The sequence below is a fragment of the Labrus mixtus genome, chromosome 7, assembly GCF_963584025.1.
Source record: "Labrus mixtus chromosome 7, fLabMix1.1, whole genome shotgun sequence".
NCBI classification, from domain to species: domain Eukaryota; kingdom Metazoa; phylum Chordata; class Actinopteri; order Labriformes; family Labridae; genus Labrus; species Labrus mixtus.
The window spans coordinates 12,433,909-12,451,932 of record NC_083618.1 but is presented as its reverse complement, the minus strand read 5'-3'; the positions used below and the strand labels follow the sequence as shown (position 1 = coordinate 12,451,932).

Sequence of the window (18,024 nt, the reverse complement as noted above, 5' to 3'; positions counted from 1 at the left end):
CCATGTGTCCAATATTTACATCAAAATACAGAAGCCACTAACAACACAAACACAGCTGAGAGGTGAGAGACAGCCAGCAGCCTCCAAATGTCACTCAAAAAGACCACAACCCTAATTATACATATATTTAAGCCGATATATCACTTAAATGAGCAAGTTATTAAACAAAATCAGTAAAGGTTTCAAGCAATATAGCTACCAAATTAACTTATTTTTTCTTACAGGCTGTAAATGTTTAATTTTGCTGTAAGTTTGGCTTTTTACATAAAGTCTCAGGGAGCTTTTACTCCCTCAAGGAGCCAACCTCAAGTGGCCACTTGAGAGCTTAGTCAAGGAATCGCAGTATTTTGCATTGCAGTATTTTGTGTTAGCTTAATTTGTCAACACTGGAGGATGCCACTTGCCTAATATTAGCCAGTGCAATGAAAAATAATCATATTGAATAAATAGGTCAGACTTGCTCCACAAAGCTTTCATATGGAACACATTAGGGTTTTTTTTGTTCACAAAGGCAAAGCACAGTTGTAGCAATTAATAGTGACAGCTGTGACACCAAGCTTCTCATGATATCTGTGAATCATAATCAGCTATCTGAGTAATAATTAAATAAATATGTAAATTGTACAAAACTGGACAGAAAGTTATTTTTGGAATAGAAGGACATATTCCAGTTGTCTGTTTTCTGTTTTAGCATATCGCTATCGCTGCTGTCATTTCTCCGTCACTGCTGAAGTGCACAACCATGACATCATTTCCAAATGTTTTGAATGTCCATAATGTCCTTAATGACAGAACTGCCAGAGGGATTGGTTCTGCTACAAGCTTTGTTCCAAATGTTCTCAATAAGCTGTGCTCTGAAGTACATCCCACGCCTGACAATCACCAGGACCTTTTTCAAGATGATGTTATAGATTAGCAATCAATAACAGACATCATTTTTCACTTTGCACTTGAAAGAACAAGCCGGATGGAGACATTGCTTAGACAGGCATGAATTTGCCCATGAGCCTGAGATGGTATAGACTCTTGTGTATGCATGGGGTGACCACAAACACATGCTTCTGCTTAAGGAAGTCCCTCTACATGGGGTACGTTTTTGATCATTTGTCATAACAGACAAAGACAGGATTTAAAATAACTACCACGCAGTCATCCTATATGTAAGAATATTGTAAAATAATCTGTTTCAGTTTTAATACTACAGGGATTTAATTTCATGCAGTAATCATATATTCAAGAGGCCTGACATAAGGAAAAAAATAAGCTAGAAGGTATGTGGTCAACCGCTTGTCCACTGGTGTTATGAATGGATGTAAAAAACTTAAATAAAAATATGTATGCAAGTCTATGTTTGTAATGTATTTTCAACATTGTGTCTCTTTTTTCAGACCTCCATTAAAAAGCAATCACACGATGCTTCTCCTTTCTCCTCTACTGACAGCACGTCTTAACATCTGACAGTCCTGCTGACTGTGTTCTTCTTCCGTCTCGTCCCCAGACTGCTGCTCCAGCTCCACCCGCCTGGTGCTAAAAGCCGTCCAGCTGAGATAATTGGCCCCCCTGTCCACCTTTTCCTGCCATTCATGCTGCCTGAAAGCCTCTCCTGCACAGGGGACACTAGCACGGCAGCTCTCTGCACCCTTCTTTTTCTGTTTGCCCTCTCATCCTCGCAGACCAACTGCACATTAATTCTGTGGACTGTTAGGACTCGGTAATGATGACATCTGTCACTGGGAGCTGGGGGGGTCTTTGGGGGGGTCTTGTGAGAATGGAAATGAGTCCAAATAAAAAAAAAATGGAAAAAGACAGATTCCTCTCTGGCATTTAGGGGGGGAAAGGAAATCCAGATAATCCATCACAGGGTGACTTTATATGAGATGTCTACATGAATCCTAAAGCTTATATTGTTAATACATTTGTATTTATTAGAATCTGGATCGTACAGTAACCTTAAAGTCAGCTAAGATTTTCAGTTTTCTGATGGCAATTTGTGCTGATCCCAGAGACTTTTCATTCAAAATGTACATTTTATTCTGAACGGTCAAACATTATTTAACTTATGGTCTAAGTCATGAAAATCATGGTCAATAAATCTACATAAAACCTAAATCCACCTGAATCTTAAATCTAATAATACTCAATTTATATGCAAATACACAGATAGCAAGCTTGAATCTGTTGCTCTGAACATGTATTTATTTGTCTGGTTGTCATTGGAGTAGCTGACCATCAAATTCAACTATGTGATCATTTCAGCATGACGGGCAGAGAAAAAAAACAGTAAATATGGAAGCAATTTAATTTAAGAGCTTACTAGATCTGAAGATACGAGACACCCTTAGAGTACAGCAGACACCCCAGTTATCTATTAATTCAAGGACACATGGAAATACAGGGACCACCAAGACGATAAACAGGTTAAGTGTGAGAGTAAAGCAGTTTTTTATCAAGGCAGTAAATGTATTTCCCTTGTTTTAGATTACTCTAAAATCTGCAGATTTCCAGCATTAACTCCGCTGATACATTTGAAACAAGTAAATTAGTGAGTTGTTCATGCATGTAACCAAATGTTTCACATATTAACCAGAGATTTCCCAAGTGGGTAATTTTGGTGTCCTTTTTTAGACCGAAGATAAACAGAACAAGTTTTAACTTATGCCCAAAAACACTTCTTTTTTTCCTATCCTGAGGGAAGGGTGAGGCAGTTTGAAAGCATGTTGGCAAACCTGGCAAAAAGGAATAAGATAAAAGTTTAAGTAAAGAGGGATTGACTAAGTTGATAAGTTCAGTTTGAACCCAACCCCTTTCTGTGTTGACAGATTTCTACTTGAATTAATCAGTAGAATAATTGCAGCTGTTCCCAGTGAGAGAGAAGAGAGAGATATATACACTACCTTTTAATTAAAAGGTGGCTTCTATGGATCATTTTACAACTGGCAGTAGTCCGCTAACACGTCAGGGTTTCACTGTAATAAAATCTCCACCTGAGATAATCACTGTGGTTTTTTTATTGTGCTGTTCTGTTGCAAAGCCACACGTTTACACTGAATCATCGGTCCATGCTGCTTTGTATCTTCAGACAGGGAGGCTCCATATACTCTTACTCAATATTCATGTTTTCCAGACTGCTGCTTTGAAAAAAGCTTAACATGATCTGGTTCTTTTATACCTAAAATGTGTCATTGGTTTAATTACATTCAGTAAGATATGACTGACAATATTTTGTATTTCATTTTTCACATTTTAGACTGTAAGTAATGTTAAGTTAAACCCTGGATGTATACATTTCTAATTGTTTTTAGTGCTTATTTAGTTACTTTACTATTTACTTTATTAGTAATTGTTTTTATTTGCTCTGTTAACCTGCTGCTGTAACACCACAATTTCCCAGTTTGGGATCAATCAAGTAAATCTATCTATCCCATAGTAAATACACAGTAGGAGGCATGAAAAGGTGTTTGCTCCCATGCTCCTGTGTTTCTGTTCATCAGTCACTTCAGGCTTCACAGGCTGCTGTGTTCTTGTTGAGGCTCTCAGTGGAGTTGGTATGTCAACACACTAAACCCACCAATCCATTGCACTCATTGAACCGCAGCCTCAGGGAGGGTGAGGGCTGATTCCTTCATATCAGTAAAGGTCAGAGGGGAGGCTTCATGTTCTGACTCCTGCTACGCACAACTAGGGAATATTAAAGCTGCATTCACTATGACCCAAAATCATAGCAGAGACAGAAAAATGCCTAAAGCATGGTGCATCCGGAGTCCATGGGTTACACCCTTATTGTTCTTGACTCCATTTAAGCTCTATGTATACTCTCTGCGTCTTTGTATAAACTATTAACTGAGATGGTTCTAATAGCATTTCTTTCCCTAATACATCAAAGCACAAAATTAAGCATGGCCTCTTGCTGCCACCTAGTGGAAATTGAAAGCACACACCGACAGAAAACTAAAACTCTTGCAAAATCCTTACACAAATTAAGAACAAGTAGCACCAACACATTTGAAGCACAATGATTCTTTTACTTAAAAAAGGTATACATTTAGTAGCACTTTCATCCATGAAAATGTAAAAATTGTTCTGTATTAAAACAATATGTCATTGTGGCCAGTGTGACTGCATCATTGCAAAAAAAACACATTTGACAATTTTATACAGGACACATAAAATATGGACAAAAATCTCAACGAGCATGAGTCAATACTTTCTATACAACCTCCATTATTCAAGATGTAAAGTAATTGTAGTTTTTGGACGTTTGCCCCACTGAAGCCGTATAATGTTTATTTTGGGCCACATCTTTTCATTGTAGAAAACTGTGGATCCTTAGTGTCATTATTTCTGAGACGGAGAGACAAACCCAGTCTGAGGGGATTTCTCATGCCGAGAGGAGAGCATGTCAAATCGAAAGTTCGACTCTCAAGTAAAGATGTGATTACTCCAGTTCCTTAAAGCGTGCAAACATGGCTTTCCGTACTGCTTGCTTGTAGGTGGCATGGTCCCAAACAACAGGCTCTTTCTTTTTCCTCTGCTGAAGACAAAAGTGCAATGAAAGGTTCAATACACTAACTACAAAAACCTGTGAAATTTGCCAATAAATTCAATGTTAGACTTACTGGGGCAGGTTCGGCTCCTAAACCAGGTCTATCACTGACTTTACTATCCCTAAGCATGAAGAAAATACAATTCAGTCAGTAAAGTAGTTAATGAAACCATTTTAAAAACCATTTTAACAGTCAACAGAAAACCTACCTGGAACTTCCAGCCCAGGTGTTGTGATGCTGCGGCGGTTGGTGATGGTGTTTTTTCCTTTTCTGTTCTGGTGACTTGGTAGGTTCTCTGGCATTTAGCTGAGAAGGAATAAGCACATGTTTAATGACCAACTGTCAGCCTGATACACCCTAGCTTTTTTTTTGTGGCTTAACTATTAATTTTCCCATACTTCTTTTTCCTGGTTCTCCAACGCCTCCAGCTCCTTCTTTGACCTCTTGATCTTAAGGTGAATCTCCATATTTTGCTGTTCAGAAAATAAATAGTGTATTAGAGGACAGATTTATAAGGCCACTGTTGATTGATGTTTGTATAGAGGTTGCTGGTTATTACTTTGTGCAGATCTGAAAGCTGCTGGTGGCGGATCAGAGCATCCTTGTTGGGGAACTGTCTTCGACACAGCAGGCAGGCCATCTTTTTCCAGTCTGTCAGCTTACTGTCTTTGTCTTCAGACTGGCCTCCCTGGCTGCTCCTTCCTGCCTCCTCCTTATCTTCTTCCACCTCTTCATCACTTCCAGCTGCATAGTCAGATGCCAGCAGACCCAGAGAGCCCATTGGACGCTGGACAAGCAAAGGAAATTAATGTTAAAACAAAAAACGTTCTATTTTCCAAATCATGTCCAAGAGAGCAATCTCAAAAAATGGTTTCCACTTTTGTTCCATTTGTGAAATGAAGCTGAGTGACACCAAAGAGTTACCAAATTAGGTATGTATAAAGGTTGGGCAGGAGGGTTTCTACCTTTGACTTTTCATCTTTCTTGGGCGGAGCAAGAGGCTTCTTGAAAAGATCCTCTCCACCTGAGATCTAACAACATAGACAAAGAAGAGGGGTCAAATTAAATACTCATTCATTACAAATGTCTACATTTGTTCTATGCTTGAAGTCCAGAATAGATGTGACTCGCCAACCTTTCTTTCAAAGACGGCAAAACCAGCGTCAGCAGACTTTGATTGCCTCCTGTCATCGTCAAATCCACCCTTCAGTAGTGGTGATGCTGCGCGGACAGTTTCCTTTTGACGATTCTGGATCTTTGCCCAGCGCTCCATATCTTTCATGATCTGCAAACAGCAACACATTTCATAATTATCTCCCCTTTGTACATCATGTATATTTCACATTCTGTGCACTGTTTTCTGTAACTTCAGCTCTACCTTGACAGCAGCAAGGCTTCTCGGCTTATCTTCTTTGAGGTCTTTGTCCTTTTTGGAAAGTTCCTCCTCATCTTTCTTCTCTTGAGCTGTTGTGAATGTCGAGACAGGCTCTGGTGCAGAGATGGCAGTGGCAACAGCAGCAGCAACCGGAACGGGTTCAGAAACTGGTGGAGGAACTAATGCTGGAGGCGCTACTGCAGGTGGAGGCAGCATTGATTTCTTCATTTCCAGAGGAGCATCTGCTGCTGGGTTGGAGAGAATGGCCTGGTCCTCAGCTGTCATGGAAAGAGGTTGAGCCTCTGCAGCGTTCCCTGCTGGAACTGGGATGTATGTCTTTGAAACAGCCTCCCAGTACAAGTACTCTTGGGTTTGAGCATTGTAGAAGTACTACACACAAGAAAGGGAAAAGAAGGGAAAATTAAAACCCTAATGATAACCACTTTAAACCAGTCTTTTTTCTCTTACTAAGAAACAATCAAAACACCTCCTCAATCTTTTTTCACTTAGTCACTCTTTGATTGGTTTCGGGGTCAACATCTTTCACTACTCAAGACTGAAAATCATTTGTTAATCTTCAGCTCAGAATAGTGACAGAGCCTGAAAAGCTTTTTAGGTTCCTCCAGAATAGAGTGGGAGGTAAATGGACTTGAGCTTATTTTTACACCGCATGTCACACCCACCCATTCACACACTGATGGTAGTGATCGCCATGTAGTATCATCCATCAGAAGTAACTAATCCCATTCATACACCGCCTTGTCTTGCCCAAGGACACATTGGACATGTTGCCCAGCAGGGGATCGAACCCTCGACCTTCAGTTGAGAGGCGACGACTCTACCAGCTGAGCCACGGCAGTGGATGTCTTGTTTGTGATATAAAAGCCACAACTCAAAACTATTGTGTACGGTATGTCCTTACAGCAGTAACATTTTCTTTTTAATACAAGCTTTAAATGTTATATAAATATGCACAAAAGCTGTTTTTCAAATAATTATTTTTTTGTGTGTGGTAAAACAGCTGTGCAGTATTTATTATCTCTAGTGGGTTACTAACTGCAGAATGTGCATAGCATATGGAGACACAATACTACAACATTTTCTACCTGGCTACTTTTGAGCACTCATTGATTTGTATTCTCACCCTTGAGCCGGGGTCATAGTACAGTGTCGTCTCAGGGTCGTAAAAGAAGCCTGATGTGGAATCGTACAAGTAGTTGGTCATGTCAGGAGTCCCAGAGCCTGGACAAATTGAGAACAATGTGATATTAATATAACATTAAACTACTTGACAGAGGGAATCATACTAAGCGAGTTCAGGTAAAAAAACAGTAATCTTAATCTTTTTTCAGCAGCAGTAAATCTTCATTTAATTTGATGTCATTCTATTTTGCAAACACTTGTTAAAAATTGATTGGGATTTTAACAACATGTTTTTAGAGCTTGTGCTGACCCTCGGTTTACTACAATGCTAGTATATGCTGATTTAAGTCATTTTCTGGATTTGAATGCTTAATTTCGTTCTTACCATAAACGTAGGTGTGTGATCCGTCCACAGGGACAATCACCCCAGATAATTCTGGGGCAACAGGGGGTACACCAGCCTGGTAAGACGGGTCCACAGCTCTAGTCTCACCGTAGCCCAGTCCCTATGAAGTGTTTCAGGAGATGATAAATTCACTGGTGTGCTCCTAGACACGATGTCTACAGCCTTGCTCTTTGTGTTGTAACCTACCTGTCCCATGCTGGGGTCTGATGTCATATCAGGAATAATGCTGCCAGCCATCAAATCACCTGGTCACAAAGACGGAAGTCTCTTAACTACAGTTTTCTGTTTATGCTTGGTGATGACAAACTGTGTCTTTGGTCTGAGAACACAAAATGTTTCATAGCGAGTCTCACCTTGAATTCCAGCAGGGACACCAGAGGGTGGCATCAAGTACTGTGGAGGTGGGGGATACTGCTGCTGCTGAAATGTCAGAGGAAAAAGGAAATTCAATGTCATCCGAGAGTTCTCAGTCTTTTTTTCGAACTTTGGATAACATTAAAATAAAGAAGTCATCTTACCCCCATCATGCTGGCCTCAGGTGGATATCCAAGGATGGAACTGTTTGGATTATCAAGGTCTCTCTTGAAACTGAAACAGAAATAAAAACTGTCAGGTTCAAGTGTTCAAACCTGGAAATATATTTTGTAACATACACAGCAAATGAGAAGCTCCTTACAAGTCGGTGACTTACTTTTGGTTCTTAAGGGGTCTTGCAACCTCAGCATAAACTCTGACTCCATCAATGTAGAGGGGTTTGGGTTTGGTGAGGAGCTCGACTAGACGTGTCACTTGCTACAAAGGAAGACACAAACGTAAGTGTGGGGGATGTCATAGGGGTACAATGGAATAGCCATTAATCACAAACTCTGGTCTAATGTGAGATAATCAACAGCAAACAGAGTATTCAGATTTCTACAGGTACCTCATGGGAGTCCATGTCCACAAAGCAGAAGCACTTGGCTCCTGGTTGCTTGGCTTTGACTAAACGAACATTTCTTTCATCCAGATATGCAAAGGGGTCCAAGGCTTTCAGGATAGTCTCTACTGACGTGGTGGGCTTCACATTTTTTAGGATCATGGCTGTGGAGTGACAAGAAGGAAAAATGTTAACCTGGACGGTTACAAGAAAAACATGAACAACTATGTCTATAGAGTGCTGGAGTTCAAAGCCGTTAGCTTTAAAAGAGACCCAAAGCTAAATCAAACATACTTTTGCTGTCTTTAAAGACGGATTTAGGTTTAAGTGGCGAGTTAGGAGGAGGGTTACGGTTGCCCCATGACTCTGCCTGCTGCTCAGTTTCTTGCTGTTGGAGCTGTTGGTCCACCTGCTGCTGCCAGGCCTCTGGTGTAAGATCAGAGCTACGCTGCCATTGACTGTTTGACAAAGGCTCCATGGGGCCTTTAGGTTTAGACCCATTCAGGCCGATCTCCATCTCATCTAAAGGTTCATCTTGTCTGGGTAGTGGGGGCTCCGGGAGTTGAGGTACTTTGTGATCAGACTCCTAATTCAAACACAGACGGGAAATGACACTTTAATGAGTACAATTGGTAAATATAATAATAATAGTAGAAAAGGAGGTTATTTAGATTGTATTCATTACACTCACATGAACACCTCTATCATGCTCATCTGGATGGAAGTACCTCATGGATGATGTTCTAGTGCCAACCTTTAGAGATCCCTGGAAGTACAACAGAATTGATCGATCAGCATCATACAACATGTGTGACTTATTTCTTAAATAATGCCAATGACACCCAACATGCACTGTGGCAGGTTAAGCCCTCCTCTTAACTGATGAGGATAAAATGGGCAAACACTTGACATGGTGTGCAAAGCCCAAACCAAGGTCATGCTTTACACGGGTCATTTTCCCCAATATTATATTCAATAGTGTAAAGGGGACTACAAATAAGTGTAGTAACTTACAATTCCACTTATTTTCTACAGATCTGACAATTATTCTATTAATTAAATCAAGAGATATGCGGTCCAGTAAATGTTACTTAAAAAATGAAAAGTATCCACCACTGTTCGTACAGTTAAGAGTCATATCTGTGGTTCGCTTTTTCCTGCAGAATAGCCAAAGAAATCAAGCACAATAAAAAAAAACTGCAAATGTCACAACTTCAAAGCTGGTAATCAGTTGAATATCAAAAATGTTGCTCATATTTGTCCGCAGTATAATCTTAAAGAGAATGACAAACTGGAGCTATATGAGAATCACAGCCGCAGTAGGTAAGGTGTATAAATGATTCCATCGTAGAGGCCTCTTTTTCAAGACAAGACTCCATCAGCAACAGAAATGAGCTGCTTCAAAGGGAACATCTGACTCTACTTTACCATGTGGTAGCTTTGTGTTAAACAGCCATAATTCTGTTCATAAAAAACACACACACAAAACCTAATAACCATTGAAACCATTCAATGAGTAATCCCACACAAAACAAATCAAAAATGTCTTAACAGGTCTTGATAGCTTTGAAGGAGCTATTTGGATCTAATAAGATATTGTGAATAAGTGAATGTCCAACTCTCCACATTATCCAGTTTTTCCATTCGGAGCTATCACAAGCTGCACATGTTCAAAGGAAATTCAAGCAAAAGCTCTAGAAACAACGTAGCAGGGTCGATCCATAAACTGATCCAGCAACCCAAGTTTTACAGACAATATTAGAGCGCATCCCCGGCAAATATTGAAGACTGGTCATTGTGTCAAGATGACGATCTGTTTCACAAATTACTCAGAGCAACTCAAAGTGAAGAAGTCTAAGTGCACTGAAGATGTGTTCAAGAGAATATGATGAAAAGGAAAGCCAAAGATGATTTAAGTACCAGGGTAATAGACTTGCCGAAGACGGACTGTGAAGGAAACCGAAAGACAAAAAGCCTGCAATAGCAGTATTGTGACGGTTTACTGGATGAGCATTGAGAAGAAGACATTTTTTACTGTTAAATAAGCTTCGATAATCCGAAATGATGGCGCAAGATAAAAAGTCGTGGGGTCAGCAAGGTGTGCAAAGACCACAAATATCTGCACCATAAAGCAATAGTTGACACATTTCACTGTGACCACTTACACCTTATCATGAAGATAAAGAAAATTCAGGAAATCACTGAAGTTTTCAGTATTCAACCTCTGAGAACACTGGATATCTGTACCAAAATCTGAAAAATCAACTAGACATCAGAGAAACCTTGTTTGAGGGTGAAGGTTCTGACCAACTGGTGGCTCTACATGAAAATCAAAGGGATAACAAAAGTCATCAGAACAGGAATATGAATCAATTCCATTGTTTAAAATAATTAATGAATAGACTAATACAATACACTTTTCTAAAATACTAATTGTGAACCTCCTACTGATTGTAAAGGGGGGGGGGGATCAACATCTGGGGTCTATGATTAGCTGGACAAACATGTAAGGCTTTTAATTTAATAGTGATATTTCAATCTGCATCAAATTGGTGAATCAACCAACAAGATACACCACCATCATCATAAAGAGAGCCATGCCACTAGGGGTTTCTTAAGAACCCAAAGAGCAATGTAGATCTGGAGCTTGACAAAGAAAAAAAGATGCACCTCCTGGACATTTCTTTCACACCTACTGATTTGCATGAAACTTGCAGAAAGGACAAAGCATCGGCCAAAGAAGAACCCATTACATTTTCACGCAGATCAGGGTCCTTCTCTCAAAGAAGCAGAAATACTGACCAAAATACCAATGGCCAAATGATGGCAATTCAAACTCTCAGACTATTGACCTTGACAGAGGCTGTGCTCTGGTTACCCTTGTAGTTCGTCATACCAAATAAGCTAACAAAATATAAACGGAATGTCAAGAGTTAAACAAGAACAGATTTTAAATTAGGTGACTTTCAGACAAACTTAGCCCATTGTAAAAAGACAACATTCTTCTCATTCATTTGACTGGGGTCAGTTTGGCAATGAAGAACAGGTTTTTTAAGCAAGCCCAACCCAGGGTCAACATGACTCAACGTTTGGCATACCAACATACAAAAACCCCAAGCAAGTGCTAGTCCATGTTAAATTGCCGTCAATTCAATGTTGCTTTCCATTAGAGTATACAAACAATTATTACACAGCTGTTAAATACTTCATTCCAATTGGCCAATTTTGCATAGCAACAGTCAAGTATATCCCGTCAGATCACCATTATTAAGAATCATTAACTGTTACTTAGATATCAGGCAGTTACAAGAGACTTATCACAGACTCTGGACTGCTTAACTCGATGTTGGTCAGTTTGAAAGAAAGGAGAGGATAACACAACTATGCGGCTCCGATTCACTGCAATATATTCATCCTGTTTCACTCATAAGGTCTCACTTTATCATCAGTGGAAATTTCTAGTTTCCAGTGAGTAACAACAGCTAGGTTAACTATCTTAATGAAGGCTACAGAGCCTTGACTCCAACAAATAATTTTAAATCAATAAAATAATTACCATATCAATATGTTGTTCCTTAGTAAGTAGCCGTGTAATAAATGGGATAATGTAAACCGAGTGGGCTGTTATCGCGGAAGAAACCCCGATGCGATCTGTCAGGGTTCCATTCTGTGATAACAACCAGCTCACTCTACATTGTCCCTTACGTAATTGTCACCATGACAATTTTCATAAATTCCAGAACGGCGCAGTTTCTGATATTTCTTAAAATTCACTTTCTACATTGTGTACCTTAAACATAACAACCCCCTACTCTGCCAATCAGACCAGAGCATACTTATTTACGCAGGGCTAAATAAGGCATGTGTAGCTGGAAAGTGTTCTATCCACAGTTGAGCATTAAAAAACCCCAAACTTTCTCACTGGTCACATGACACAAAGAGGAAACTAATGTTTTTTTAAGAAAAAAAAATACATAAGTGATGAAATACTAATGTTTCCTTCAATTCCCCATCTGTGCAAAAGATTTGGTCACAACACATGGAATAGTTGCAACATGCAGTGACTTCATTGTCAATATTCTCATAATCTTAAAGTTATAAAAAAATCCTTTGTAAGGTTTATCTTTATCCCCAAACATCTGTTTTTCTCCCTAAATAATTAAGGTGCTTTACTTAAGTGATGTAAGGGTTTTTTCTAAAAGTTCCTAAACGAATAACTGCAAAATTAGGATTAATTGAGGTAGAAATTGCATTTACTAAATGTCAACAAACCAAATCGTCTTCAGTAAGTTCGACACAACTAGAAGCAACCCCTTCCCAGCTTTTCTCCCTCCCTATATACTAAATGCCCTCGCAACCCCTTATAATCCTGGGAGTGACGGCCTTCGTAGAGTGACGAGAATGGGCCACCTTGTTGGAATCCATGAAGTGGACTGCATCCTCGAGGTTTAAAAACTCCACATAGGCCGTATCGTAGCTGTAACCTGGGGACAGCATTTGAAATACAGATGGATTTTTGTTAGTCAATGCCAGTAAGGTCAGTCACGGACTAAACACATGAAACACATTTGTTCGTGAATAAAATCGAAATCAGTGAGAGCGAATTTTTGCACCTTAAGAAACACATACCTTCCAGGAAAATAGACATTTTGTGTATGCTTGTCTATGACTGATATCAAATCAGACAATTTTCAGGAAAGGCTCTAATGAAGCCAAGCCTTGACAGGCAAATATTTCCAGACCAATTGCGGTGAATGACTGCATGTTGTGCACCATGAAGACTGAAAAATTGGCTAGTTGCATTTACTCGAATGCTCAAAAAGCAGCACATATTCATTTTCTGTCAGGGACATTTAAGTGTATTTCAAAGCAAATTTAATATCATTTGTATAAAATAAAATAAAATAAAAAAATAAACCTCCACAAAAAGGCGTGGTATCTACATCTACAGCAAGTACATTTGGAAAACGTCTTCTTCTAAGATTTTTAGATCAGCAGGAAGAACACTCCATTTTAGCCATGTTGACAATCGGTGACTCAGGACACATTCAGTGACACACTTTTCAGATAACTTTTTGTCATTGGCATTGAAAATCACCCTTCAAAGCTCTTAAAGCTGAATCCTTGGTAAATCCCCAAAATCTTGACAATGATCCTCAAACATGATAAAAGTATGGCATAACAGACCCCCCCCTTCCCCTTCTTTACTGAGTGATCACACACACCACCAACAACAAAGGCAACCAAGAATGTTAAAAGAAAGAATGCGAAAGTTTCGAATGTCGTAAAAGCGAAATGTCGAGGGACATATAAGCGATCGACTGCCCCAAAGTTTTGCCCACAAAGACAGTTCATTCCTACCTGGCACCACATTTTTTATCTTCATCCCCTGTATTGGTACACCATCACGGACAGCAAAGGCACCAAGAATCTGCAAAAAATTAAAGCAAAATCAGTGAGTTATTCAATGGCTGTCCATCAAAACATCCGTTTTTTAAGCATAATAATCTAAACTAAGCTATTTTGATTACCTGCTCCATTGTTGCAGTCTTTGGAATACCAATTATGGATATTGTATTGGACACCTTTTCCTCCAATGATGCACTCCTGTAGTCTTGATCCTTTCAAATACATTTTCATCAAAACTCTGGTTATGAAACATCACAACAAACCCACAAACAAATGTCCAATATAAAAGAAACACTAGCGTCAAGATAGAAATTCACCTACCTGAGAACCAGACTCACTAACTTTTGAAAGAGTGATGGGATCAGGTTTTTTGAGGAGTTTCTCTGTCGTTTGAAGCTCTTCAGGATTGTATTCAAAAGCCCTTCCAGACCCTGTTCTGTAATCTATGTCCCTGTAGTCTTGGTCTCTTGCCTGTACAGTGCTGCTGCCTTGGATATCACATTCTGGTACAATTTTTCCCCTGGCAGGTTCTTGACTAAGTGGGATATCTTTGAGTCCTTTAAAACAATCACTTGGCACCTGGATGTTATGTAGGGGCTGATTCTTCTCTTTATGGTAAGGGGGCCTTTCATCACGATTGGATTTATTCTGGCTATGCTTCGGATCTCTTTCTCCAAGCCATGGTTTTCTCTGATTTTCTCTCCCAAGCGGGCCCAAAAGGGGACTCATATCAGAAAGTGGATGGTCTTGTGGAGGTTTGCTGCCAATTGTTGGCAGATCCCTAACTGCAAAGTGGTCTCCACGAGGAAATCCAACATCTTTTCCTTGGAACTCAACAGGGGGTCCATCTCTTTCCTGAAATGGCAGTGGATCTCTCACATTCATGTCTCTTCCAAAACCTACAGGGAAGCTGGGCTCAGGTAGACCTCCAATACCTTTACCCATGTTCAAGAAAGGGTTCTTGTCCTTCCTACGGTTCTTCCATTCCTCTGCAAGAGTCATTTCTTCACCACATCGATAATCCATCAGGGGACTGCCACTTGAATCTGGATATTCTCTCTCTCCCAACTTGTCTTCTGTTCCCATAAACTCTGATCTTTGAGGGCCTGCAACATCTGAGGGCATGTCTGATCTTCCCCTGCCCTCCGGAGGGACATCATTGTTTCCATATCTTATGGGAGAACGATCCCTGCCTCTGAATTCAGATGATGGCCCATGCCGATTTCTAAAATCCATATCAGAATCAAATCCACCTCTTGGGTTGAAAGGTGGCCCTCCTCTTCTATCAGTGTCCATCATTCTCCTTTCACGTGGAGGTAAGTCCATATCATAGCGATCATCGTCACTAATGCCCATTGGGGGCCTGTCATGCATGTCCCTAAAGCCATCATTTCGCTCCATTCGATCCTGGGGAAACCCTCTTCTTCCATCCATGTTGGGATTATTGAACTGTGGCGTGTCATAATGAAAGGAATCTCTGTCTCTCATGTCCATAAATCTGTTGTTTAGTTCCCGAGGTGGCATACCCCTCCCTCCCATGTCTGCCGAGTTCCTTCCTGGCCCAGGGAAACCAGGAGAATTCATAATTTTGTCTCTGTTGGAAGAGTCATAATTCCTTTGAAGACTGAAGTCTGGCTCTTCTCCGGGTCTGAAAAAGTCTCTGTTTGACTCTCTACCTCGCATATCACGAGGATCCATATCGCGCCCTCTCATTGGTGGCCCATCTGTCCTTCTCATGTCCATAGGTGGTAGATCTAGATGTCTCGGGCCCATATTACCCATAGGCCCCATGTTCATACCATCTCTACCACGGTAATCAGGCATAGGACGATCTCTGTTGCCAAACATTTCTCCACGATGATCACCACTGTAAAAATGCTAATATATTAGCACACAAATCTGCTGAAAATGCACATTGACAGAGCAAAGATTTAATAACACAATGGGAGAAAAAGCACCGTAATAGCTGTAAAAGCTTGGGAAATACATGGCAATGATGGCTAATAGAACTACTTTTAAATATTGCACTACCACTTAAGTTAACTGTAATATGGACAACTTTCCATTAACAAAAAAATGGAGAAATTAGAGTGTCACCATACAAATCAAGATTGTGTACGGTATGACAAGGGATGGGTATTTACAGTAATCGAAATACCTGGGTAATTGCATTTACTTATTAATATAACTATGTATTTTTATTTGTATATTCCACATTTTTACCGTAAAATAAAGGTTGGACACAGAGTAATGGAGAAATATGTCCCTAGAGAGTTATGGTAACTTCCATAAAGCAGTTGTGGTTGCTGTAATCCTTCTCGCTGTGCACTTCGGTGTATGTTGAACATTGCATGGTGCACGACAAGTACTGAAATGTAACATGAATAATAATAAAGTAATCAAGTACCTAAGTACTCACACCCATCCCTAGGTATGACTTCTCTATTTAACCATACTGCCTGCCCCTAGCAAGCTAAATTACAGGCTGATACTTTAGTGCGTTTATTCAAATAACATTTCTATTGCATTGGAGTTTGTCTTAAATCAAAGCCTATAGATGAATGATGCATGTTTACCGGAAGGGAGGCCCTCCCCGTGGTCCTTGCCTTGGCCCTGGTCCATCCCACATGTTTGTTAAATTAGTATTTTATCTGGAAATTAAGATAAGAGGTTTGCTTAATTTCATGAGGGAGCATGAATTTATCACCACTTTTGACTTTGCAATCCATCACGATAACACAGATTAGACACGGACTTTGACAATACAAGCCAAAGTCAAATTGATTATAAATCATTGTCAGCTTATTCCCACATAAAGGACTTGTAAATGTGTGTTAAATCGGGTTCATGCAGACTATACTTAAAGGCTTGCTACATACGTCAATCCTTAGGGCTAGTATCACTGGGTGGTGAGATTGGTAATGCTAACCCGCAGTAAACTCGCCCGCTAATTATTGCCATCACTAGGCCCTTTTAACATCTACGCCACACCAAATTCAAGCAGCGTTTGCATTTAAGACGGCTGAAATGCAATACACCAACATGTCAAAAGAGCGTTTGACTGATAACTTGAGGTATACGCAGCTTAAGACACTTATAACCAAAGTCAGCTCAACGCAAAACCATTCAGACGATGACGCCATGAGAGCTAGCTCACTGTGCTAACATAAACCATAAAGCCGGGTTTTTTTGTTGGCCCGCAGATGCGCGACCGCATTTGTCTCACAGATAAATTAGGAGATCACATATTTTACCAATAACGCGTAGGTATTATATCGCTTGGACCCCCTTTGCTTACCTGTTCCTCGAAGTCGATATCGCAGAGATTTGACGCAGAGGCCGTCGAAGGCTTAAAGCACCTCAAATGATGACAGAGATGATCGTTCTTCTTCTGTTGCTGCAGCAGAGACCAGGCTACTTCTTCTTCGCAGTTTTTCTGACTACGACATGAACCTAATTAGTGCCACCTAGTGGTTGTAAAATGCAGCATTGTATTTTGTGTTACGGACTGAAAAGGATTACTTTAGCCCAGGGATGGGCAACTTCGTTCACAGCAAGGGCCACATTCATTTAATTCTCAAATGTCTCAAATTTAACTCAACATATACCAGTGATCAAATATTATTATGGACATATTTCTAGGTTTTCATGATTTCATGGCAGATTTTGTCATGTTTTCTTCATGTTTCCAATTTTTTGATATGTAAAAATTGACCTGAGGGCCACATTGAGAGTTGATGGGGACCGTCAGTTGCCCACCCATGCTTTAGCCTATCATGACCGTCAATAGTGTATTTCCTAAACCTAAATAAATATAATCTAGCATTATATAAACCAGTGTATGCTTAAGAAATCTTAGGTGAAAAAAAGCTAAAGAGCTTTGTTTGACATCCATCTAACCAACATTTTGGAAAAACAACATAAAACCTGTAAGGTTGGTTGCAAAACTGTTTTTAGTGAAATAAAGGTTATATTCTGGTCAGGGAATAAAAAGATAAGAAACAGTTCATCTGTTTTGTATAAAACAATCAATTGAAGCAACAGCAAAGATTAACTTTTCCTCAGACATTTGATTTGATGGGGGGGGGGGGGGGGGGGGAATACATCCACTCACTCTAAATATTATCTCACATCAAATGTAAATTTTGTTTTGCTATGATCAGTCAAATGTCACACAAACTTGGTCTGAACCAATTTATATTAAAAAAGATTTTCAAATTGAAAGAAAATA

General features: G+C 39.8%; 1 protein-coding gene across 2 annotated transcripts; it reads right to left on the bottom strand.

Moving 5' to 3' along the window:
- Positions 1–4,001: 4,001 nt before the first annotated feature.
- rbm6 (RNA binding motif protein 6) lies at positions 4,002–17,211 on the bottom strand. 2 transcript variants are annotated; one of them, XM_061043006.1, is made up of 23 exons: positions 17,092–17,211; positions 16,370–16,444; positions 14,115–15,660; positions 13,916–14,005; positions 13,746–13,815; positions 12,795–12,868; positions 9,076–9,150; positions 8,679–8,970; positions 8,391–8,548; positions 8,160–8,260; positions 7,987–8,056; positions 7,822–7,888; positions 7,655–7,713; positions 7,448–7,568; positions 7,064–7,161; positions 5,923–6,309; positions 5,680–5,829; positions 5,510–5,575; positions 5,104–5,331; positions 4,943–5,017; positions 4,753–4,850; positions 4,617–4,665; positions 4,002–4,531 (listed from the first exon to the last, which is right to left on the bottom strand). In XM_061043006.1, exons 2-23 carry the CDS (start codon positions 16,420–16,422, stop codon positions 4,436–4,438), a joined length of 4,023 nt encoding a protein of 1,340 aa, XP_060898989.1. In that variant the 5' UTR covers positions 16,423–16,444; positions 17,092–17,211; the 3' UTR covers positions 4,002–4,435. The 2 variants fall into 2 exon arrangements, with proteins under 2 accessions (XP_060898989.1, XP_060898990.1); XM_061043007.1 differs by having other exon boundaries at positions 4,002–4,528.
- Positions 17,212–18,024: the final 813 nt, after the last annotated feature.